General features: G+C 38.6%; 1 protein-coding gene across 5 annotated transcripts in view; it reads right to left on the bottom strand.

Moving 5' to 3' along the window:
* The window catches only part of MTMR3 (myotubularin related protein 3), a 147,015-nt gene that overhangs the window by 47,463 nt on the left and 72,840 nt on the right, over positions 1 to 26,712 (bottom strand). For 4 of the 5 annotated variants that reach the window (XM_008964400.4, XM_003812008.5, XM_003812010.5 and 1 more), the window contains exons 2-5: positions 23,338 to 23,390; positions 9,374 to 9,460; positions 1,893 to 1,982; positions 1,366 to 1,482 (exon numbers count right to left, since the gene is read on the bottom strand). In XM_008964400.4, the coding sequence (XP_008962648.3) occupies positions 1,366 to 1,482; positions 1,893 to 1,982; positions 9,374 to 9,376 (210 nt within the window). In that variant the 5' untranslated portion in view covers positions 9,377 to 9,460; positions 23,338 to 23,390. The remainder of the gene's footprint in view (positions 1 to 1,365; positions 1,483 to 1,892; positions 1,983 to 9,373; positions 9,461 to 23,337; positions 23,391 to 26,712) is intronic. The other variant, XM_055105929.2, reaches the window with a different exon arrangement.

The raw sequence follows: 26,712 nt of genomic DNA, 5'->3' as shown, positions 1-26,712 counted from the left end.
TGAAAGAACAGCATTGCCTCTTTCCTTAATGAATCTGGTGTGTATCTTTAGCTGATAGACAGAAAACTGATAACTGCTATAATCATGGCCCAAATCTAGAAGCCAGAAGGGATTCAGGCCAAAACTGCTCCTGGACATAAATGCTTAACTACAAAGAAGAATGATAATAACAAGTAAAAAATGTCAACTACCAAAAAAAAATGACAGCCACTGAGTCTTTTTTTAATTGCTGAGTAAAACGAATGAACAACAGATTTCAAAGAATCCCAAAATGAAGCCAAAACACAGTCTGCATGGAATTACAGTCCTGAGCTGTTTTAATGTGTCATAATACACTTCTCTGTGCTGGAAGTGGAGTGTAGAAAGCCACAACACTGGCAAGTAAAGAAGGAAGAAGGCATTTGCTGTAAGTACATGAATTTTCAAGCCTTTATTCGTTTCATTTAAGGCTAATGATAGCAGAGCACTGGAAGAACCAGTTCACTGAGAGGACATTCATAACTGAAAAGGGTAAATGTACTCTTGAGAATCAAGAGCCTTCCTTTTCTTCAGTAATACATAGTCCATTATGCAAATAAACATTATACTTAACATCTACACTTATACCACCAAGGAGTCATTAGAGTAACCTCATGCTGTAATGAGAGTCTGCAGTGAGCTCAAAGTGCATCTCATCATTTGACATTAAGGCCCAGGGAATTATCTCAACTGAGGCAGTTGGTAACTACTAAAGATTGCAGAATAAAAGCCTATTCAGCCTTTATACCTTTATAAAGCTTAATGATACAGCATTACCTAATGCAAATCATTCGCTGTTAACTAAACAATGGACACCTCAGCTGACAACTACACACATCATTTTAAATCAAGCATAAGAGCTGCTTGCTGATCTAGTGTGTTTTGTTGTTGTTGTTTGTTTGTTTTTGAGATGGAGTCTTGCTCTGGTCACCCAGGCTGGAGTGCAGTGGTGCGATCTTGGCTCACTGCCAGCTCCACCTCCTGGGTTCATGCCATTCTCCTGACTCAGCCTCCTGAGTAGCTGGGACTACAGGCACCTGCCACCACGCCCGGCTAATTTTTTGTATTTTTAGTAGAAATGGGGTTTCACCGTGTTAGCCAGGATGGTCTCGATCTCCTCACCTTGTGATCTGCCTGCCTTGGCCTCCCAAAGTGCTGGGATTACAGGCGTGAGCCACCGCGCCTGGCCAAGCTAGAGTTCCTTGAGTGCTAAATTAAGTGAGAAAAGCAGAGCACATAATGCTTTCTCTCCCAATTCTGTATGCCTCTCCTCTCTTTGAGAGCATTAAGTTTTTTGACTTACTTTCTCCATTTACCTTAGAGGGAGAACAGCTGGTAATCACTTACATTAACAAGAGACTCCTTGAACTTGATGTGAAGTCTGTAATTGGAAAGGGCAATGATGGCATCCTCGGCACGGCCCACAAACTCTGTGCTCTCTCCATGAAGTTCAAGGAAAGGAACCTTCGAAATGAAAGAAACCCTTCAGAGTTCTGAAGCAGTTAAAAAAAAAAAAAAAAAGCTTCAAACATCAGTTGGCTGAATGGATGGTAAATCCTCTGCCACTGAAGTTGAAAACACAGCACATAAGTAGATAAGGAAGCTAAAGAGGATGGGTTTATACCCACCTAATTCAAATATATCTAGTTATTCAAATTCTGAACTACTAAAGGAATGATACAGAGAAGATCATCTTAAACAGTGGATTCTCAGGAAATAAGTCTTGCTAAAATGAGATGTTTTCCAGCTTGCATTTCTACTACATGTATGGTTTTATATATATATAATATAGTACGTTACACTTAAATCCATTAACTCTGCTATACAGTTAATGCTAAATAAATATTTTACATTTAAAAGTGGCCTATAATTACCTGAAGATTCTCATCCTCCCGGATCAGCTGCTTCCTGGGAAAGATCTGATTGGCCTGGATGCACTCAAGGCTGTGCCGAGTCTCTTCATCCTGGAAAAGTCCAAAACCTTAAAATAATTTCAAAGCTTCTAATCATCCATATTTGGTTTTTCTGCCATATCTGCTAGCATAATCACAATGAAAGTACAAAGACCAAGGTGAACAGGCAGAAAAGCTCAAGGAAACAATATTGATCTTAAAAAGTTTTTCTATCCAATGCATTAGTTACATCTAGTCTGAAAACACATTGATGCAAAAAAAATGTCAAAGAGGTTAGAATATTTCTATTTGGCACTAACAGCTTCTTAATACTTTTTTTTTCTTTTTTTGAGACAGAATCTCACTCTATCGCCGAGGCAGTGGTGCACTGGTAGTGTAGTGCACAGGTAGTGCGGTGGTGTAATCTTGGCTCGCCGCAACCTCTGCCTCCTGGGTTCAGGCAATTCTCCTGCCTCAGCCTCCTGAGTAGCTGGGACTACAGGTGCGCGCCACAACGCCTAGCTACTATTTTTGTAGAGACGGGGTTTTGCCATGTTGGTCAGGCTGGTCTCCAACTCCTGGCCTCAGGTGATCCAGCTGCCTCAGCCTCCCAAAGTGCTGCGATAACAGACATGAGCCACTGTGCCCAGCCCCACACTACTTTTAAGAAAAACCAAGATATAATGCTTTTTTCTCTTTAAGTTACGATCTTAAATTATTTGAGAGATACATACTGAAATATTTAAAAATGAAAGGTGACATTTGAAATTTGCTTCAAAATAACTGGGGCGAGAGTAAGGAAGAAGTGGGACATAAGTGAAACAGGACTATCTATGAATTAGTAATGCATGAAACTGGGTGAGAGTTCATTATCTCTACCATTGTGTCTACTCTGGTTATATGTGAAATTTTCATAATAGAAAGCTTGAAAACAATTTCTAAGAAAAAGTAAACTTAAGAACTGAATTTCCCAAGTTGAAAATATATGAAAGACTATCCTTCATTTACTCTGCCTTATATTACAAAATAGACTTCTGTTAAGACAATTTCAAAAGAGGAAGCAATAAATTCTCATCTAGATGACATGTAAATTACAATTTGTATTAAAAAGTAATATTTTGCATTATGAATTTTTATGGTATAGGAAGACATGAGAGAAATGTCATCTATCACAAAGCCTGACTAAATTATAATAGAATCTGTTTACACAGCACTTTTTTAAGTCAGGGTTTTGCTCTGTCACCCATGTTGGAGTGCAGCAGCACAATCACAGCTAATTGTAACCTCCAACTCCGGGGCTCAAGTGATCCTCCAGCCTCAGCCTCCCAGGTAGCTGGGACCACAGGCGCCCACCACCATGCCAGGCTAATTTTTTTTATTTTCAGTAGAGACAAGGTCTCGTTATGTTGTCCAGGTTGGTTTCAAACTCCTGGGCTCAAGTAATCCTCCCACCTTAGCCTCCCAAAGTGCTGGGATTACAGGTGTGAGCCACCAAGACTGGCCCCACACAGCAATTTTTAAAAGAGCAAAAGCCACATCATGTTCAACTGACAGCATTAAGAATTATAACCAGTGGTTACTGGTTGCTTCTGTATACACTACTTAACACAATTCCAATAATTTTGTAAGTCTTCCCCCAAAAAGAGTTTTTCTTCTTATCTATAAACAACACTTAAGGTTTTACTAACAGCAACCATAATCATAAACTGGTAATACTCTACACTAGCATGATTCTCAAAATGAAGTCCACAGACTGAGATGCTTACAGGGGCCCTGCGAGGTCAAAACCTTCCCAATAATATTACGGTATTATTGCTTTTCTTCACTGTATTGACATCTATACTAATAGTGCAAAAAAAACTGGTAGGTAAAACTGCCGGTACCTTAGCACAATTGAGGCAGTGGTGCCAATTTCATAAGAATGACCTTGATAAAGCAAGGAAATATTATAAATTCTATTTATTAAATCCTGACCCTTAAGTAGAAGTCTTTTTTACAGAGGAAATACAAGTAAAACACCTCTGATGTATGGTGCAATATTACGGTGTCACAAAGTAAAGCACTTGTGCAAATGCTTCAATTAAGAGATGCACTAGCCATTTTTTTTAATTGAGTATCATTCTTAATTGGAAGAACAACTGACGGAAAAACTATGGTAATGCAGACTTGGACATTTGGCAGGTCTTTTTTCCAAAAGACAGTATTAGGAAAAAAACAAACAGTAACAACAAAAGATAGTATTAGTTGTCAATAATAAAGCTTTTGTGCAAAGATTAGATTTTGGAAAACCTCTCATCTCCCACCATGAACTTTATAGCTTCCTAGTACTTACAACTTTTATCTTTAAAGTGAAGGTATTACCAAGTGTGATTTAAAAAAAAAAAACACACACTATAATAAAATGTCAACTTTTGAAGATCTGCCTCAATCAACGAACCCATTATTTTCCTAATGACCAATGCATGTTACAAAATCATATGTGGATAAAAGATTCACTCAAAGTACAAGACAGACTAATGGTTTTAATGTAATATAATACAAAAAGTTCACTGATATGGTTTCAGATTCTACACTGCAACTAACCTTTAAAGAACCACCACTGGCCAGGCACACGGTTCATGCCTGTAATCTCAGCACTTTGGGGGGCTACAGTGGGCAGATCGCTTGAGCCCAGGAGTTCAAGACCAGCCTGGGCAACATGGTGAGACACCATCTCTACAAAAAATAGAGAAACTAGATGGGCACAGTGGCGCATGCCTGTAGTCCCAGATACTTAAGAGGCTGAGGTGGGAGGATCACCTGCACCTGAGGTGCACTGTAGCAGCTACAGTGAGCTGTGATTGCGCCACTACAGTCAAGCCTGGGCAATAGAGCAAGACCTTGTGTCAAAAACAAACAAAAAAACACATCACTTGTCAAGTTTTGGTTTGGTATTAAAGAAAAATATAAATTATCTGGGAAAACTTAAAATACTCTTCCTTTTTGTAACTACTTTTCTAACCACATATCTGCCTGAGGCTGCATTTTCTTTATATATTTCAAGGAAAACATTGTAACGGACTGAATGCCGAAGTAGATATGAGAATTTACCTGTCATCTATTAAGCCAAATATTAAAGAGATTTGCAAAAATGTTAACATTAAAACTATCTTTGGATGAGGAAAAATATTTTTCATCAAAAAATGTTATTTATGCTACTATATAATTGGTTTGTTGTTACTTTTAAATGAATTTATGAGCATTTTAAAGATTTCTCAGTTTTATTTTCTAATATGGTATAAACAGACATAACCCACATAAACAAACCCTCTTGGGGGTACCTCAATAATTTAAGAAATAAAAGGAGGTCTGGAAACCATCAGAGCTGCTTCTCTACTATACTCTAATACTAAATATCAATTAAAGCTGCTTCACTCCAAAAGCCAGGCTTTTCCTAAAACCATTCTCCTAGTGCTAATCTATGAAAGGTGAGCCATGATTGCACCACTGCTCTCCAACCCGGGCGACAGAGTGAGATCCTGTCTCCAAAAAAAGAGACCAAATAAAAGATGTGAAGAATCTTCAATTTAGGGAGATTTTTCTCATAAACCAATATGGGATAGTAAGGAAATGCTATGTAAACATGGAGGGGAGCAAAAATCTTACATAAAAGTATACTTTTAACATAACTTCTCAGCATCACATTAACTTTTTACCTCACATAAACTCATAAGGCCTAGACTTTTATTCTGTGTAAGGTCATTTTACAGAGGTACCCATTATTAATCTTTAAGTGATTCCTTGACCTAGTTTTCTGCTGACTTTTAGCACAGAACTGAAGTAATGTAGCAGGCTTGTAAAGAACAAAAAGAAACCATTTACCTACTCACTCTTGCTGGCACACTCACCAGGGTGCTAATCCAGACCAATATGTATCACCAAAGTAGCTACTGAAAACTGAAAATGCATGATTTTCAACATAAAACAACTGAAAATTAGGCCAGCAAGGCAAGAATATGAAGTACTTATTTTTCATAATCAAACAAATGTTCTTTTTAAAAGCTATTGTCTCAATTCACATTACCTGTAAAGCTTCAGAACTTTTCTCCCCTTGTACACAAAAATGCATTTAATCCCCAAGGACTTAACATTAGGACTCACTGAATCTAGGGGACTGGTGATCCCATGTGGCTGAACAGTTGAATTTAGCAGTTGAATTAGCCTGAATTTATTATAGTTTCTGTGAGTTTCATAGGTGAGGAAGGCCAAACTTGAGATGGTTAATAAGGTGAGAAGTTGGAAGAAGATAAATTGGGAAACGCTGGTCTGGTAACAGTTTTGGAAACAAACGTATCCTAGCTATAAGCAGAAACTTATTAGAGAGATATATTCCATGTCATTAATTTCCTGGTACTGCTGAGGAACACCAGGCATTGTGGCATCTGGCATTTCGTAGTCTCCATCCACCTCCATAAAGTCAGTGGGGTCATCTACAAAATACTGAGAAAGGGCCAGTCACCACAGTTCCAGGCTAGTTTCTGCTATTGGCTAAATTATGCAGCTAAGAGAGGAAAGTACATGCTTCAGAGCAGAAGTCAACCATAGAGATAAATATTTAAAGTACATGGGAAGGGCCGGGTGCGGTGACTCATGCCTGTAATCTCAGCACTTTGGGAGGCTGAGGCAGACGGATCACCTGAGGTCAGGAGTTCGAGACCAGCCTGACCAACATGGTGAAATCCCGTCCCTACTAAAATGCAAAAATTAGCTGGGCGTGGTGGCAAGCACCTGTAATCTCAGCTACTCAGGAGGCTGAGGCAGGAGAATCGCTTGTACCCAGGAGGCGGAGGTTGCAGTGAGCCAAGATCACGCCATTGCATTCCAGCCTGGGCAACAAGAGCGAAACTCCATTTCAAAAATATAAAGTACATGGGAAGGAGAGACTGATGACCAGTCAATTAATCCTACTAACTGAATTCATATCTAGTGTTCGTGTTTGCAAAGCGTAGAAGTGAAAATAATTACCAGTCCTACTGTCATTTCCAGTCATATTCTTAAGACTGGTATTAGAAGACAAACAATACATTTCCCTTGATAAAATGCTTGGGATTATTGCCAAAAGGGTAGGGGTAAAAGAAGTCAAATGAAACAAGAATAGTCATGAATTTATGATTACTGCAGCTGAATGATGTGTATATGAGTGCACTGTACTTTTCTCTCTGCATAGGCTTGAGATTTTCCACAAAACATGAAAATATATTTTGCTAATGCTTAACCTCTCAAAGACAGACTCCAATCTCGTTTAAGAACCTTTAAGAGTATAAAAGACAACGGAAAAATGTTACTCTCAAATTAGTACAGCGGTTTACAGTTAAAAACAAAAAGAATGTTCAATGCTCCTGAATTGTCTACACAAAAACTAAGGATTAAGGACATACACTCTAAATGCTATTATACAGTATATAATTAAAATCAATGGTTCAACAACTTGCAGAATGTTATACAGCTAGTAAAATGATCATTAGGAATCCAAGGAATCAACATGGGAGAATGTTTAATTCATTAAGTGAAATAAGCAAAATAGAAACTTAATTATTTTATCATTGTAACTATATAAAACATACATATGAGACATGAACTAGTTAGAAAGGAATATAACCGATGGGGCGCAGCAGCTCATGCCTGTGATCCCAGCACTTCGGGAGACTGAGGCAGGCACATCACCTGAGGTCAGGAGTTCGAGACCAGCCTGGCCAACATGGCGAAACCCCGTCTCTACTGAAAATACAAAAATTAGCTAAGCATGGTGGCAGGTGCCTGTAATTCTAGCTACTTGAGAGGCCGAGGCACAAGAATCGCTTGAACCCAGTAGGTGGAGGTTGCAGTGAGCCGAGATCACACCACTGCACTCCAGCCTGGGCAACAGAGCAAGACTCTGTCTCAAGAGAAAAGAAAACGGAATACAACCATGGGTTCTGGTGGTAGAGTTATAAATGAGAATTTGTAAAAACTTGTAACAATGCTACTTTATGAGAAACTAAACAAAAACAAAAGATACATACATGGCCATGCTACTCCCCAACTAGTACACACAGAATCAACTCCCAAGCATTGTCTAAAGCATCAGGCCAGGGGCAACACCAAGAAGACTTTCTGCTAGGCACCATGGAGAACCCAGCAGCACCAGGAAGAGGACCACACTGTTACTAGCCGTGTGGTATACAATGAAGGACAAACCCTCAATACAGAACAGAACTGCTTTCATAAGCCCATCATTTGTTATTCATTAGCACTGGCTGAAATACTAGACAAGCACTTTTTCAATTCATTGAAAACTCTGTGGGAAAACCAATAAAATAAAATATAATCAAGAAAATAACAGGAAAAGTTCATCAATGTTTAGGTATAAGATAAATCATAAAGTTGTAATGCCCACAAACTAAGAAAAAATTGGCATGCCTTTAAGATAAGGGCAGTTACCTTTCTCTTCCTTTTAATATGACATTTCTGCACAACTAGTTTTTTTGTTTTACTTTTTTTAATTTTGAAAAGCATTTTCCATACGTCCCTAATGAAGCTTGAAATTAATGTAGCCTTTTCAGTTCCTTCTCTGTGCATCAGCATAAAACAGTTTGGATCTAGGAAACATCACAAGGTAGAAGAAGGACAATATTACAGAGGACCATTTCTTTTTTAAGCCTTGAAGCACTGTTTACATTTCCTCAGGATTGATGAAAATGTGGCTGGCTTGTTGCTCCATCTTCTCTGCTTGAGCTGGGCCCGAAATGGCCCGTAAGTCATTAAATTGTCCATTAAATTCTCTTTCTGGTTAAAGATACAGGAGGGAGTGTGCAGGGCTGCTCCACCTACTATGGGATCAAAATACTGCCTTAAAGAGACAAAACAGGGAAGGTAGGGAATTGCTTCTATAAATTCATAAAGCATATATACTATGTGAAGTAATACATATGTTAATCAGCTTGATTTAGCCATTCCACAAGGTATATATATATTTCAAAACATTATGCTGTACACAATATATATGTAATTTGTCAATTTAAAAAAATTTTTAAGTAAATATGCAGATTACCATCTTACAATTTGTCTACACACAACCACACACACACAGTTTTCACTACACGCTACTTCCTAGAAAAGGAATTAAAAACCTGGAGTCCAAGAACTGTATGTTTTAGTCTTGATTCCATTTACTTGCTGACTGAAAAATAAGAGACAACATCTAGCTCACAGGATTAAAGTTAATAGAAATGAAACTGCTCTGTATATTGGAGTACTCTAATTATTACTACTAAGTAAACAAGAAAAGAAAAGACACAAGAGATCTGGGAAAGAAAAATAAATAATTTCTTACAAAAACAAAAATGGGTAAGTATGAATTTATTAGTGTTCACTTAATTGTCAGGACACAGGTTTTTGTTTTTTTGTTTGTTTGTTTGTTTTTACTCTTATTTCCTTGTACTTACCATGACAAGAGGCCCAGATTAGGAGGAGAAATCCCCGTCCCTTCTTCAGTGTCCAACAAGGCTCTCTTCTTTCCCTTATGGTGAGGTCTGGGGGTGGGGGGGAAGGGGGGGGAAGAAGAAAAAAGAGAGGAGGGGAGGCAAAATTGGCAATAGTTTTTCCCCTAATCGGCCATATCCTCATAAAGGTATTGTATATACACAGGCCTAAGAAGCTGATCAGAGTCAGCCAAGAAAAAGTTGATTATTACCCAGCCAATTCCCACTAGTCAAATCACAATTTGACAGTTCCTTTGTAAAAGTCCTGTTAGTGTTAACCTGTTACTGCAAAAACAGTATCAAAGGCTAATAACATTCTTAATGTTCGTAGTAAAACAAAAAATATCATAAAACTTGGATGAATAAAGCAACAATTAAAATCAACCTACAGGCCAGGCAAGATGGCTTATGCCTATAATCCCAGCACTTTCGAAGGCTGAAGCAGATGGCCTGAGCTCAGAAGTTCGAGACCAGCCTGGGCAAGAGAGTGAAACTCTGTCTCAAAAAAAAAAAAAAAAAAAAAAGCTGGTCATGGCAGCACATGCCTGTAGTCCCAGTTACTCAGGAGGCTGAGGTGGGAGGATCAACTGAGCCTGGAAGGTTGGGGCTGTAGTATGCTGTGATTATACCACTGCACTCTAGTCTGGGCAACAGAGCAAGACTCTGTCTCAAAAAAATAAATAACATCAACCTGCAAATGCAAAATCATTATCCTTGTAGTATTTTAGGATGTTTTTGTGGTTATCTCTAAATTCAAAATGGATCCCCCATCTGAGGAAACCAAACTGACTTACGAGCAAAATAGGAAAAATAAATTTGCCTTATTACCCAAATATTCTATGCTCTTCTAAAAATTTACAATCTGTACTAATACCTTTACCTGGTTTTATAAGAACAAAAAAGGGGGAAAGAATATCCAACTAGAAACCCAAAAATAGGCTTATACAAAGAGTAAGTAAGTTGCTCTTTTCTTTGAACAGTCTCATGCAAAACCAACATTTCTAGTTTGCTAAGCTTCTGTAACACAGGATATTTCAGGGAGTTTGGGCTTCAATGTGCAGCATAAAACTCTTTTAAGGGCAATGTAAGCAAGGGAACAAGAGAACATAAAAGCAATAGCAAGGCCCAGATTGTGTTGAGGCATTTTGAGCAGAGGAGTGGTAGGAGATGACTTACTTTAAAGAATCATTTTGGCCGGGTGTGGTGGCTCACGCCTGTAATCCCAGCATTTTGGGAGGCCAAGGCAGGCAGATCACGAGGTCAGGAGTTCGAGACCAGCCTGGCCAACATAGTGAAACCCCATCTCTACTAAAAATACAAAAAATTAGCAGGGCATGGGGGTGTGTGCCTGTAGTCCCAGCTACTCGGGAGGCTAAGACAGGAGAATAACGTGAACCTGGGAGGCAGAGGTTGCAGTGAGCCGAGATCACACCATTGCACATCCAGCCCAGGTGACAGTGTGAGACTCAGTCTCAAAAAAAAAAAACAAAAAAAAGAATCATTTTGGCTGTTGGGTAGAGAACAGTCAAGGCTACTGGGGGGTAAGGGGCAAAAGAAGACCAATTAGAAAGTGTCATTAACCCCAGCAAGAGACAATATAGCAATGAAAAGGTAGTAGAGATAGAAGTGGTGGGATGTTACTGATTCTGGATATACTTTGAAAATACTGCCCATAGGATTTGAGTGGATTAATTAAATAGGATAGAAAAAGAGAAGTCAAGCTTTTTGTGTCAGCAACCGGAAGCAAGGATTTTCTATTTATTGATGAAGAGCATTGTAAGAAAAATCTATTCTTCTCGTGCCATGCAGAGACAGCTCAACGGACAAGGAACAAGAAAATTAAAGTTTCCATTTTAGACACATTATGTTTGAAAACCTATCACATATCCAAACAAAGATGCCAAGTAAAGTGCTAGTTAAACCAGACTAGAGATCAAGAAGATGGAGCCTAGAGATATAAACATAAATGTGGGAGACATCAGTGTGTGAATGGCATTAAAGCCAAATGCAGGAGCAAGTATAAATGGAGAGGCTAAGATGACTAAGGACAGGGGTTTTGGGTGCACCATTTCTTAAAGGCTGGAAGGATGAGGAAGAACCTTATGGTTCAGTAACAGACCAAGTTGGAGTCATCATTCTTAACCACTCTTCAAACCAAGCCAAACTTTTGTGATTTGGCCTAGCTCAAGAACTGAAACTAACGTAAAATTATCTCATTTATTCATTCTTTTCAATAAATATTTATTCAATATTTTCTACACTCCATGCACTGTTGTAGACTTTGGGGACACCACTGTGAACAGAAATTCATGGAACTTGATTTTATTGTTGGTCTTTCTCATTAGAAACAAAGAAACAGATAACTAATGTTAGGCAGTAGGCAACTGCTGCAAAGAAAATAAAGCAGAGTTTGGTGATGGTGTAACAGAAGTGCTACTTTAGATAGGAGGGTAAAGATGTGCAAAAAGGCACTTATTGGAATTAAAAAGGAGAAGGGCAAAGGCAGAGAAAATTTGAGGGTATGAACTTATTAAAAGAACTGGATACTGTTATAAAGAACCTTTTCAAAAAAGAAACATACTGAATTACTTTTAAAAAACTGTCCTAATATTACACAAAAGATATTTGTGTTTTAGAATAAAATTTCTAAAGATAGCATCATAGACACATTCAAACTGCTGTATCTTAAACAATTTAAATGGAAGTGAATTTAATGCATTTTGCAAAACTATTAAATAACAAAATATAACTCCAGTGAGGAAGATACTAATGTCAGATGTAGGTGGAATGTGAAGGTGAAACCCCCATACACTGCCGGCAGGAATGTAAAGTGGTACAACCTCTGAGGAAAAGTTTGGCAGTTCCCAAAAAAGTTGTAGAGTCATCATATGTCCCATCAGTTCCACTCCTGGGTATATACCTAAGAGAACTGAAAATGTATGTCCACATAAAAACTTGTACACAAATTTTCGTAACAGCATTATTCATGATGGCCAAAAGTGCAAACAACCCAAATATGCATCAATCAATGAATGGACAAACAAAATGTGAATGGATAAACAAACAAAAAATACACACACACACAGTATATATAATGGAGTTATCCAGCAATAAAATGGAATAAAATACTGATATATGACACACATAGATGAAAACATTATGCTAAGTGAGAGAACCTGGGGCACAAAGGGCCATATACTGTGTGATTCCATTTGTATGAGATGTCCAGAAAAGGTAAATCCACAGAGACAGAAAGTAGATTAGTGGTTGCCAGGAGCCAGGTTGAGGGAAGAATAGGGAGTGACTGCTAATGGGTACAAGGTACCTTTGCAGGGTGATGAAATGTTCGGAATTAGGTAATGGTAATGGTTCTACAGCTTTATGACTATACTAAAAACCACTGAATTGTATACTTTAAAAGGGTGGATTTTATGTGATATGACTTATAGCTCAAAAAAAAAAAAAAATACAGAAGCCATGTGCAGTGGCTCACTCTTATAATCCTAGCAATTTGGGAGGCCAGGACAGGAAGACAGCTTGAGCCCAAGAGTTCAACGCCAGCCTGGGCAACATAGCAAGACTGTCTCTACTGAAAAAAAAAAAAAAAATTAGGTGGTTGTGCACACCTGTAGTCCTAGCTACTTGGGAGGCTGATGCGGGAGGATCCCTTGAGCTCAGGAGTTCAAGGCTGCAGTGAGCTATGATTATGCTACTGCACTCCAGCCTGAGTGACAGAGCAAGACCTTGTCTCTAAAAAACATGCGCGCGCACGTGCACACACACACACACACACACACAATAGAGGTGAAGAGTAACAATATAATCAAACTCTTCATAAGATAAAAATAAACGCTGCAAAAAAGTTACAGTATCAACCCAGCAGCAATGAGCATTCTAAGCCCCTAGACTATGGTCCCTAAAGACTAATTCCCACTTCAAAAGAAGATGGGGCACCTGAGAAAAAATATAACCAATTCCAGGTCTAGAACAGAAAATGTACAATTTGATTCTGAAACATCATATTAAACTGGAATGTAAGAAACATATAAAAGACTACTGAGGGTAAGTCAGAAATAATTGGGAGTCAATTTGAAGAGACTCACTAGCTAAAAATGAAACAATTTGAGCAAAATGGTTAAATGCAATGGATTGGGTTTCAGGATGTTTAAATATGAGTTCATAAAGAAACATTCTCTCTCTCACACACACACAGAGACAGACAGACAGACGGACACAGACACAGACACACACACACACACACACACACACGCACGCACACCCCTACAGGTCACCAGTGGAAGATGTTAAGGAACTAACCTTTTATTTTTGAAAACTAGCAAGTAAGGGGAAAGAATCAAGTATCTATCCTGCCTTTCTTAGACAAAATGAACTAGTATAGAATGAAGTAGTTGATGAGGGAAGAATTCTACCTAATATACAGAGAAAAGAATTTGATAATACTATTTTACAACTGCTAATGAAATACAAGATGCAAATAATAATCTAGTCTATGGAAAACTACAGGAAAATAACCCCTATTCTTTAAATAGCAAGACAAAAGATCGACATAGAAGGGAAACCTACAGAATTAAGAGACACTTAAGTGACCATGTCAACCAACTGCAATATATAGATCTTATTTGGATCCTTATTCAAAGTATAAGCTGAGACATCTATTAGGGAAATCTGACCACATACTAAATATCTGATGATATTAAGGAGTTATTAATTTTCTATATAATTGACAATGTTACTGTGGTTATAGGTTTTTGTGTGTGGTGATGGGTTTTTAAAAAGAATTTATCTTTTAACTATAAAATACATAAAGTTATATACCAAGGAGTAGGCAGAATGAGTAGGAGTACCTCTGAAACAAGATGGGTCATGAGTTGGTAACTTTTGAAGACCAGTGAGATAAGTTAATGGAGATTTATTAAACTATTTTCTCTACTTTTATATATTTGAAATTTTCACATAAAGTTTTTTTAACCATAATGGCAATTCTACCTCAAAACCTCCAGTTATTGAAAAATTAATTTAAAGAGTCAAAGTTTTATCTCTCATGAAACCACTGTTTATACAGTAAGCCTATCAATATGCACTGTTATGTCTTTCAGATTTTTTTCAGAGAAATTTAGAGAAAAACTCTCACGAGCATCCCGGATGTCCCAACTAAAATGTACTCATCTGTAGTGACACTGAACTAGAAATCAAATTCCAATTACAAAATAAACTCTCAATCTGCAGTCACATTATATATATATATATATATACACATAAGCTATCTTCCCAGTCAAATCTAATCTGTTTTGTTTTGTTTTGTTTTTGAGACAGAGTCTCGCTCTATCGCTCAGGCTGGAGTGCAGTGGTGCGATCTCAGCTCACTGCAACCTCTGCCTCCCGGATTCAAGTGATTCTGGTGTCTCAGCCTCTCAAGTAGCTGGGATTACAGGCATATGCCACCATGCCTGGCTAATTTTTGTATTTTTAGTAGAGACAGGGTTTCACCATGTTGATCAGGCTGGTCTCAAATTTCTGGCCTCAAGTGATCTGCCTGCCTTGGCCTCCCAAAGTGCGTGAGCCACCACACCTGGCCTACTCTAATTTTTTAATGAGTACAGAAATACCAAGACAAAGATTTGCCACTCGGCATTAAAAGTCTCAATTTAAACATAGTCTTCACCCAGAAATAAGGCCTTTCATTTCTATACCAAATAGATTCTGTAAAATGATGTTCTTTCTGCACTGCAGTCAGTCAAAATTTACCAATAATCTAGTATGTGTTAGACAGTATGACACTGTTAGCTCTGCATTAATACAACTTATATACCATCGCAGAAGACAGACAAAGATGGTAATAATTACAAATTGTGCTAAATGTGATAAAGGAAACAAATGGGATGCTGAGACAGGGACTGGGGTTTGGGGGTACCGAAGACCTACTTTAGATAAAGTGATCAGAAAAGACTACTTGGTGGGGCAAGGCCAGTTTCTAATATATGGAAGTGCATGTGTTCCTCAGACAGGAAAGACCTTGATAATTTTGAAGAACTAAAAGGAGGAAACCATTGTAGCTAAACTGTACTGAATCAGAAAGAAGAGTGGCACAACTTGAAGTTGGAGAAATGTAAAGGAAAAGATCATGTGAATAGTAGTAAGTTTAAAATACAGTCCAAATACAACAGGGATCCATTGACAGGTTTTAAATAGCACAGTGACATGATTTGATTTTAAGATCACCCTGGTTGATGTGGGGTGAATGGATTAAAAGAGAAAAAGAATAAAGAAGAGAACCAGGAGACAATTACAGTAAGAGACTAGTGGCTTGATTTAGAAGGGAGGCAGTACGGATAAAAGCCTAAGTATGTGGAAGATATCCTGGTGTGTAACTCACAGGTTTAGGTAGAGGCCTAGATGTGGCAGCAAAGGGAGATTAAATAATTTACAGTCCAGAGGAGACAAGAAATGGTTAAAATAGTTCAAAGTAAGAGGTGCTGCTTTAAGTATCTGAGAAAAGTTAAAACTGCTATAGGAATTCCAAATCCATAAGAAAAAGCCAAGATCACTGGAAACTGTGCAACCAATCAGAATCAAGTACTTGCTAAAGGTTCCTTTTAAAACTAGAAAGAGCATTAGACCACTCTGGGTATTATGTAAAACAACAAACAAACAAAAAACACTACAAATCGCAGATGTGACCAATCCTTAGGAAATATTCAGGGTTCATTATAGCACCTGACTTGCAAAATGTGAACCCCACAGTGGTAGTTATACCAACAGTACAAAAGGAAGAAATTGAGTCATTACTGTTAGTCTGATAAGCAGTGTAATACTTCTTAAAATTAGTTATATTAGTAATGCATACACTCAGTAAATAAGATACAGATGTAAAAAGTAAACAAGTAACCTCATACTCTGCTAGTGAGAATGTAAAATAGTGCAGCCTCTTTGAAAAATAGCCTGGCAGTTGCTCAATTAAACACAGAGTTACCATTTGACTCAACAGTCTTACTCCTAGGTATATATCCAAGAAAACAAAAACATGTCCATGTAAAATCTTGTAAATACATGTTTATAGTAGATTTATTCAAAATAGCCCAAAGGTGGGATGGGCTATTTTGAAGCACGTATTAGTACTTCATTCCTTTTTTTTTTTCCACTACAGGGTCTCACTCTCACCCAGGCTACTGGTGTGCAGTGGCGTGAAGATCTCGACTCACTGAAACCAAATGTCCATCAACAGATGGATGAATAAACAGAATGTGGCATATCTAAACAATGGAAAATTATTTGGCCATAGAAAGGAATTAAGTGGGCTGGGCACAGTGGCTCACACCTGTAATCCCAGCATTTTGGGAGGCTGAAGAGGGCAGATCACAAGGTCAAGAGATCGAGACCATCCCGGCCAACGGTGAAACCCCATCTCTACTAAAAGTACAAAAATTAGCTGGGCATGGCAGTGCATGCCTATAGTCCCAGCTACTTGGGAGGCTGACGCAGGAGAATTGCTTGAACCCGGGAGACAGAGGTTGCAGTGAGCCGAGATCGCACCATTGCACTCCAGCCTGGTGACAGAGCGAGACTCGTCTCAAAAAAAAAAAAAAAAAAAAAGGAATTAAGTGGCCAGACACAGTGGCTCATGCCTATAATCCCAACACTTTGAAAAGATGTAGTCAGCACACTGCTTTTACCCAGGTGTTTGAGACCAGCCTGGGCAATATGGTGAAACCCCACCTCTACAAAAAACACAAAAATTGAGCCAGGCATGGTGGCTCATGCCTGTAATCCCAACACTTTGGGAAGTCCAGGGAGGTGGATCACTCAAGGCCTGGAGTTCGGGACCAGCCCGGGCAACATGGCAAAACCCCATCTCTATAAAATAATAATAAAAGAAAAAAAGATAAAAAATACAAAAACTAGCTGGACGTGCTGGCATGTGCCTGTAGTCCCAGTTACTCGGGATGCTGAAAGTGGGAGGATCACTTGAGCCCAGGATGCAGTGGCGAGGTTTCAGTGAGCCCAGATCTTCATGCCATGGCACACCAGAAGCCTAGGCAACAGAGTGAGACCCTGTCTCAAAAAAAAAAAAGAAAAGAAAAAAGAGAGAAAGGAATGAAGTACTGATACATGCTTCAACGTGAATGAACCTTAAAAACATTAGGCTAAATGATGAAGCGAGTCACAAAAGACCACATATTGTTATGATATCATTTATATGAAATGTCCAGAACAGGAAAATCTTAGAAAGCAGATTAGTGGGTGCCAGGAGCTGGGAAAGACCGACGGTAAGAGAGGTTGACAGCTACGAAGTTCTGTTTTGTTTTGGAGGCAGGGTCTTGCTCTGCTGCCCAGGCTGGAGTTGCAGTGCTGTAATCACAGGATCATGGTTCACGGCAGCCTCAACCTCCTGGGCTCCAGCGATCTTCCTGCCTCAGCCTCCAGAGTAGCCAGGACCACAGGTGCAAGCCACCACACCCGGCTATTTTTATTTTTGTGGGGGGAAAAGGGGAGACTCACACCATGTTGTCCAGGCTGGTCTCGAATTCCCAACCTCAAACAATCCTCTCACCTTGGCCTCCCAAACTGCTGGGATTACAGTCATTAGCCACCACACCTGGCCTGAAGTTTCTGAGGTGAGGAAAAGGTCCTAAAATGGACTGTGGTGATGGCTACACAACTTCGTGAATATACTGAGCCACTGAACTGTACACTTTAAATGGGTGAATTGTATAGTATGTGAATTTTATGTTATTAATATATCTGAGTTAAACTTATTTAAAAAAAATTGGTAAGCAGAAGTTCGCTTTTCACTCCTTACTGCCCTTTAGTTCATCTACATGTAAATATAGCAACTGTTAACTATTTCATAAGTCTATCCAGACAGTTCTCTATGCACATACAGTCAAGCTTCGCTTAACGATGGAGACATGTTTTGAGAAATGCATCATTAGCAGATTTAGCTGTTGTGCAAACATCACAGAGGTATTTATACAAACCTAGATGGGACAGTCTACTACACACCTAGGCTATATGGTATAGCCTGTTGTTCCTAGGCTACAAACCTGCACAGCATGTTACTGTACTGAATACTGTAGGCAACTGTAACACAGTGCTCCCTATTTGTATATCTAAACATACATAAACAGAGAAGATACAGTAAAAATGATACAAAAGATTAAAATGGTACACTTGTATAGGACAACACTTACCATGAATGGTGCTTGTAGGACTGGAAGTTGCTCTGGGTATGTCAGTGAGTAGTGAGTGAATGTGTGAAGGCCTAGGACATTACTGTACACTTCTACAGACTTTATAAACACTACACAACTAGGCTACACTAAGTTTATTTTTAAAAAGTAATTGTACCAAGACATTATGACAACTACAACTCCACTAGGTGATAGTTATTTTTCAGTTCCATTTTAATCTCATGAGACTACCAACGTATCTTGGGTCTGCTGCTAACCAAAACATTATGTGGCACATGAGTGTACACAGACACACATTATCTACCCCCAAAATGGGTGGGGTGGGGTAGCCATACTGTAGTTTCTTCAGTATATATTCTTTAATTAATATAACGAATCCCTCCTATGTCAGTATATACATATGGCAGTTCATTATTCCATTATACCCCAATGTATCATAACTTAACCATCCATCAATTAGTGAGACATTTAGGTTGTTTCCATTTTTCCATTGCCACCAAAAAAGCCGCAACAACCACCCTTATCCATATCTATGCACAAGTCGCTATTTCTGTAGCCCTAATTATTCTTAAAAATGAATATACTAGGTAAAAGCATATAAATTTGGGGGAAGGGTTGCAGAGGGGTTATTATTGCCAAAGACTACATACTCTTCTGTTTATTTAAAAAAAAAACACATATTTATCAACTTGCCATAAGTTTTCAATGTTCTGTAATTTTAAAAGTTAAAATAAAAATATGCCTAAGCATTGTCTGTATTAATTCCAAAGTATGTTTATACATATACAAAAAACTATATAATGGTTAACAATCTACCTTCCTAGGGAAGAGAGTGGGAGCAGCGACTTTCAGTTTTTAAACTTTTAAAACATTTGCAATTAGGATAACAAATTTTTCTACAAAAAAAGCTTTTAAACAGAAAACTCAAAATAAGTTTTAATGAAAGGTTTTCATTTAAATTCAGAGTGTTAAGATAATAGCCTCAAGAAAAAACAATCAGGAATGTAAAGCAATGGCCCTCAGGGCTGCCATATACTAACTCTATGACCTTGAGAGCAAATCAGACTACCTCTCTGAGCCTCAGTTTCTTCATCGAGAAAACAAGGAGAACAATCATTGCATCAAAGAGTTGTGAGAATTAAGATATAATGCATATAACATGCTTAGAATAGTTACTGGCATGTAATAAGCACTTTTTAAATTAGTATGTACATGTATTCATACATATGACAACACATGGTTATAAAGACTGTACTTCATTAAATGTTTCATTACAGAGAATTTGGATAGGACAGTTTCCAACACTGTCTCCTTTTTTGTTCGCGCATATGCACGTGCATTTTTTTTGAACCATTTAAAAGAGGTTTGCATACAAATATCTCTTTAATTCTTACTACTTCAGTATGTATTTCCTAAGAAAGATAATCTCTCATATAACCACAGTTCTAGTTTCAATTTCAGAAAATTTCACACTGATATAATAATCTACCATATCTATTCCAATTTTGTCAATGAATCCAATCACACCCTTTATCCTTCACAGCAATATTCCCCCCTTTGGTAAAGGATCTAGTCTGGGATCATATATTGAAGCTATTTTTATATCTCTTTAGTCTCCTTTAATCTGGGGCACATATTAATTAAACAGTATGTTTCCTGGCATCAAAATTAAATATATTTACATCTTTCTCTTCAAACCTAGATCATGCTTCTTCAGATAAGAACGTGGCCAGGGGCAGCGGCTCACACCTGTAAGACCAACACTATGAGAGGCTGAGGCAGGAGGATCACTTGGGCCCAGGAGTTCAAGACCAGCCTGAGCAACATAATGAGACCCTAGTCTCCACAAAAATAAAAATAAAAACAAATTAGCCTAGCAAGGTGGTACATGCCCGTAGTCCCACCTACTCAGGAGGCTGAGGTGGGAGGATCACTTGAGCCCAGGAGATCGAGGCTGCAGTGACCCATGATCACACCACTGCATTCCAACATGGGCAAGAGTGAGACCTTGTGTCAAAAAAAATAAAAAATAAAAAAATAACACTTTTACAAATTTACATTATTATGGCAATACAAATATTAAATGCTACAGAGCCAAGTAATATGTTATTACGTTTCTGGCCAGCACAGTGGCACACATCTGTAATCCCAGCACTTTGGGAGTCTGAGACAGATGGATCACTGGAAATCAGGAGTTCGAGACCAGCCTGGCCAACATAGTGAAACCCCGTCTCTACTAAAAACACAAAAATTAGCCAGGAGTGGTGGAGCATGCCTGTAATCCCAGCTACTCAGGAAGCTGAGGCAGGAGAATTGCTTGAACCCAGCAGGTGGAGGCTGCAGTGAGCCGAGGTCGCGCCACCACACTCCAGCCTGGGTGACAGAACAAGACTCTGTCTCAAAAATAAATACGTAAATAAAATAAAAAGGATTACATTTCCTTCACTACAGATCTAATCTGCAACACTCCCCCACCCCCCTGGCTAAATGAAGATTAAGATTCCTATTCCAAGCCTGAAGGTGAAATAACCTTTCTTTCCTTAATATATGAGAATTTGACAGCTGGAACCTGCATGCTTCTCTCAGCTCCATCATCAGTACCACCCCATGATATGACTTCTCAGAAATCTTTACAGAAGCAAACCAACATTTAATCTTCCTACTGAACATGGAATCTCATCTTTCAGGCACCTGTTAAAGAGAAATTACTCAATTCCTTATCAAAAACTAAAACTTATACTTGCAAAGAATACCTCAAGTAATACACGGAGCAACTTGGACTACAAGGGCACAGATTATATATACCCTATGATCCTCCACTATACAGAAAAGTGGGGAAAAAACAGTAACCTAAATCAACAAGACTATGCTGACCAATCTCTACTAAAACCAATCTATTCTCCTCCCCTATTCTTACCAAAACAAAAATCCTAGTCAAGAAGAATTTATACTGAGAAGGCATTGGTATCCCGGGAATCTAGGAGTGTTTCTATGAACTGACAATTCAAATATCAATATAGTTCTTGCCTTCAAGGGCATTCCCAATCCTGTGGGGGTGACCGACAAATATAACTAATAAGACAAGAGTATGTTAAGAGATACAGAAATTTAATTCCATGGTAATGCAAAAAGCAGAGAAAGAGATTCTGAGCTGGGCACTTAAGGAAGACTTTCTGGAAGACTCAAGCTTTTAATAACTGAACCAGCCAAATTTTGAGCCACTGAGACAAGAGGGGAGCAGGAATGGCATGGCGGCAGAGTAAGACAAAAAAGCACCTTGGAGAGTATTTGAGAGACAGGAGGTAGGTCGGTGTGGCTACAAGAGATGAACTTGGTACACAGAGAAAACAGGTGACAAGCTGTTTGAAGCCTACCTGTAAAGAACCTGAAATGTTATGCTAAGGAGTTTGATACTTGTTCTAGAGGCAATAGCAAGGCAACAGTTCCTGAACAAGGAAATGATCTGGATTTAGGAACTTAAAACCAAGGCAATAACTTGTCTTCTAATAAAACTGTACTACAGTTCCCTAAACAGGTGGCAGAAACAAGAGGCACTAATAAAGATTTACCTAGTAAGAGACACACAAAGGTCTATGAAAAGGACATTTTATGAAAAAGGACAAGGTTTAGTAGCCACACTGGAGAAAGAACTCGCAAATTTTTCAGAACTTGTTTTTCTCATTAAAATTCATATTTGCACTACAGTAATCCCCTGCCTTATCCTCGGGGAACATGTTCCAAGACCCCCTGTGGATCCCTGAAACTACAGGTAGTACTGAAAACTATATATATATATATATATATATATATATATATATATATATATATATATATATAGTTTTTCCTCTACATATGTACCTATGATAAAGTTTACTTTATAAATTAGAAACAGTGACAGATTAACAACAACTAATAACAAAACAGAACAAGCAACAATACACTATAATGAAAGTCATATGAATGTGTAGTGTCTCTCTTTCTCGCTCTCTTGATATTTTAGTACTTTTGGACCTTGGATCACTGAACCTTGGAAAGCAAAAGAAGGTAAGGGGGAACTGCTGAACTAACTCTAGTAATAAGAGGTCTTATTTTTCATATAGATATATACCAATTTAAGAAAACTCAAAACAAGAAGCAAGTTTGAATTTAAAAGAACTATATCAGCCTGGGCAACAGAACGAGATCCTGTCTCTACAAAAAAAGTTTCCAAACTAGCCAGGCCTGATGGCACACACCTGTAGTCCCAGCAACTGGGAGGCTGAGGCAGGAGGACTGCTGTAGCCCAGGGGTTCAAGGCTGCAGTGAGCTATAATCACCTAACTGTACTCCAGCCTGGGAAACACAGCAAGACTGTCTCAAAAAATATATCAATAAATAAATAAATAAAAACAACTGGAGATTGATAACATCTATTTATTTTAGACAAATGATTAGTGCTGCAACTCAAAATCTCAACTTAAATACAAGTTTTCCAGTACACTATTACAGTGCAATTATATATAGAAAAAGTGACCTGGTATGAGACCTAGTGGAAAAAAAAAAAAAAATCACGTGTAAGGACATTAAAGTGAACATAGAAAAACTCATCTAAATAATCATGGACATTGACAAACAGATCCCCAAAAATCAACCTGTAAATTAATTTTTCCTTGCCTCGAAACAGCAGAGAGAGAGTATTGGAGGGGGGCGGGGGTGGCAGGAGGGGAGAAACAAACTTACCAAATGAAGTTTGTCCCAAGAACTTTTTCTACTAGGAGGTTTCACAAGGAAGTCTGCAAAAGAAAAAACAGTTATTTTATAATGACAAATATCCTAAGAATCAAGTTAAGCCACTTAGATCTCCCCACAAGACCTTTCTCTACCAGTCATAATGCTATGACAATGAGATTTTTAAATTGGTGCAACATGGAGTATTTAGTCAACCACAGATTTTAGAATGTTTATAACTGCACAGAACAGACCCAGTCAAGCCTTAGCATGCCTTCAGAAATTGCAGAACTGTAGAGAACAGAGCTTTTCAAACCCCACAGAGAGGCTTATTTAAGTTTTTCTCAGTCAAGCAAGCATCATTTCTGGTGGCTTCTTGGGTAAATCGTTGCCAATACAGGAACAGGTACTTTACAAAACTAAAAAGATCACAGACACTCCAGGCTTGGACTTAGTTTAAGGTGTTTTGTACACATAATTGGCTTCTATCAAGGGATCTGTCCTTTTGTTTAAGAAAAAGGGTAAGGAGAATATGGTAGAAAAACAAACAATTCAGCCAGGCACGGTAGCTCACACCTGTAATCCCAGCACTTTGGGAGGCCGAGGCAGGCGGATCACTTGAGGTCAGGAGTTAGAGACCAGCCTGGTGAACATGGCAAAACCCCGTCTCTACTAAAAATACAAAAATTAGCTGGGTGTGGTGGCATGAGCCTGTGATCCCAGCTATTCAGGAGGCTGAGGCAGGACAATTACTTGAACACAAGACGTGGAGGTTTCAGTGAGCCGAGATCACGCCACTGCACTCCAGCCTGGGCAATAAAGTGAGACTCTGTCTCAAAAAAACAAAACAAAAACAAAGAATTCTTGTCACCAGTAGGCAACAATCTGAACTTTACAGAGACAAAACATCTAATCGACCTGTTCCTTTGTGACAATTTCTCTAAAGCTGTGCAAACACGACTCATCCATTTGAGCTGTTTAAATGACATGGAGTCACATAAATGAACAAGATTGCTCAGAATATCAAAACTCTGAAATTAAGAAGTCAAGGCCAGGCGCGGTGGCTCATGCCTGTAATCCCAGCACTTTGGGAGGCCAAGGTGGGTGGATCACCTGAGGTCAAGAGTTCAAGACCAGCCTGGCCAACACAGCGAAACCCCAGCTCTACTAAAAATACAAAAATTAGCTGGGTGTGGTGGGGCACACCTGTAGTCCCAGCTACTCAGGAGGCTGAGGCACAAGAATCACTCAAACCCGGGAGGTGGAGGTTGCAGTGAGCTGAGATTGCGCCACTGCGCTCCAGCCTTGGCGACAGTGTGAGATTCCATCTCAAAAAAGAAAAGAAAAAAAAAGTCAGTAAAATATGGTACATTATTAACTAAGAACCATAAAGGAAAGCTAAATATGCAACAATGAAGTGTCTTAACCATTTTAAACATAATATTTTTGCCTCCCCAATAACTTTTATGTTTTATAACTCAGGCCATATTATTCACACACACTATATGACAATGAAAATAGCTACTCATAATTTGCAACTTCAGAGATGAACTGTATTTAGTATGAAGACCAGTCTTGCTATTAAGTATTTAGTATGAAGACCAGTCTTGCTATTAAGTTGCTTAACTAAGTATTAAATACAACATAGTACAGCAGGAAAGTTGAGGGATTTGTAAATCTGTAGAACCTTTTCCTGCAAGAGTATAATTCTACCTGAGTATTTGCATGAAATATATACTATTACAAATTATTTTCCTTTTTATTTTTCCTTTTTATTAGAGCAAGGACATTATATTGCTTTTTAAAAATTATGTCTGGCCAGGTGCAATGACTCATACCTCTAATCCCAACACTTTGGGAGGCTGAGGCAGGAGGATCACTGGAGCCAGGAGCTCAAGACCAGTCCAGGCAACATGGGAAGACCTCATCTCTATAAAAATTTAAAAAGCTGGGCATAGCAGTACACACCTGTGGTCCTAGCTACTCAGAAGGCTGAGATGGGAGGATGGCTTGGGCCCGGGAGGTCAAGGCTGCAGTGAGCCACAATGGTGCCACTGCACTCCAGCCTGGCCAACAAAGTAAGACCCTAGATTGTCACAACAACAACAACAACCAACAAAATAATGGAAAAAAAGGAAGCAGAGCAAGTTGTCAAAAATAACTGAAAAATTTTAAGGCTTATGGTAACTAGAAAAAGGATATTATCATTAAGAAATGAAGGGTAGATCCCAATGAAGTTATCGAGCTATGACATGCTGGCTTTAACAGTGACCTCCCAAGTAGATGTACGTCCAACAGGTAAATTGGGGGAGAAATGGTTCAAGAGACAGGTCAAGTCGAAGGGCAAGAATGAATTGATGGTGCTAGATTTAATTCAGGAAAATCACTATATCTGCTGTAAAAGCTATCTGACATGTTCTAAAAATCACGTGATAATTTATTCTGTCAAAAAGATGAGGTATCTTCAGTAATACAGAAGTGTTTGTGTAAAGTTTCCACAGGTGCTGATTAACTTCCAAGAGATGGACCAGAGATTCAACAAAAAAGGTTCGGGTAGGTGGGCTTAATGCTGGCAAAGACTATTCTTCCCAATAACCACAGTCAAACATCTGCTTGGTTAGAAACAGTGTGTCATTGTGAAACATTGCGAGCAAATTAAAAACTGCTCATGCCTCTTAGGACTATTTGTCAGATAAGGGCCATGTAGACAGGGCGTGGTGGCTCATGCCTATAATCTTAGCACTCTGGGAGGCCGAAGTGGGAGGACTGCTTGAAGCCAGAAGTTTGAGACCAGCCTATACAATAAAGAAATACCCCCATCTCTACAAAAAATAAAAATAAAATAAAATAAAATTTTTTAATTAGCCAGCCATGGTGGCACACATTTGTAGTCCCAGGTACTCGGGAGGCTGAGGCAGGAAGGTTGCTTGAGCCCAGGAGTCCGAGGTTGCAGCGAGCTATGATTACAATGCTGTACTCTCAGCCTAGATGACAGTGAGACCTCGTCTCTTTTAAATTTAAGAGACAAAAAAAAAAAAAAAGACTCATTTGAAAGAAAAAAAAAGGGCCAAGTAGAGGTGAGTCTGAAAGAAGCTCTCTGGTACCATAAGGTACCTTCCCATGATACCAGTCATGTATATACCTTAAGGAATAAGAGTAGTTATGTTTGGGTAACCTTGAACATTCACATATTAGTAGAGGTAGCAGAATGTAATGTGGTTGCATTAAATCTAAGCAATTACCTAAAAGTAACAAGAGATGCTTAAACACATTAAGCACTAACGAACAGACAAACAGGGAAGAGGGGTGGGCAGGGTTGTTAGGTTCCATCTCCAAGAGGGGTATAAATAAATACACCTTTCTGGAAGTTATCTGAAATAAGAGGGT

This window comes from Pan paniscus, chromosome 23, assembly GCF_029289425.2.
Source record: "Pan paniscus chromosome 23, NHGRI_mPanPan1-v2.0_pri, whole genome shotgun sequence".
NCBI classification, from domain to species: domain Eukaryota; kingdom Metazoa; phylum Chordata; class Mammalia; order Primates; family Hominidae; genus Pan; species Pan paniscus.
This window is presented reverse-complemented; position numbering and strand designations above follow the sequence as displayed.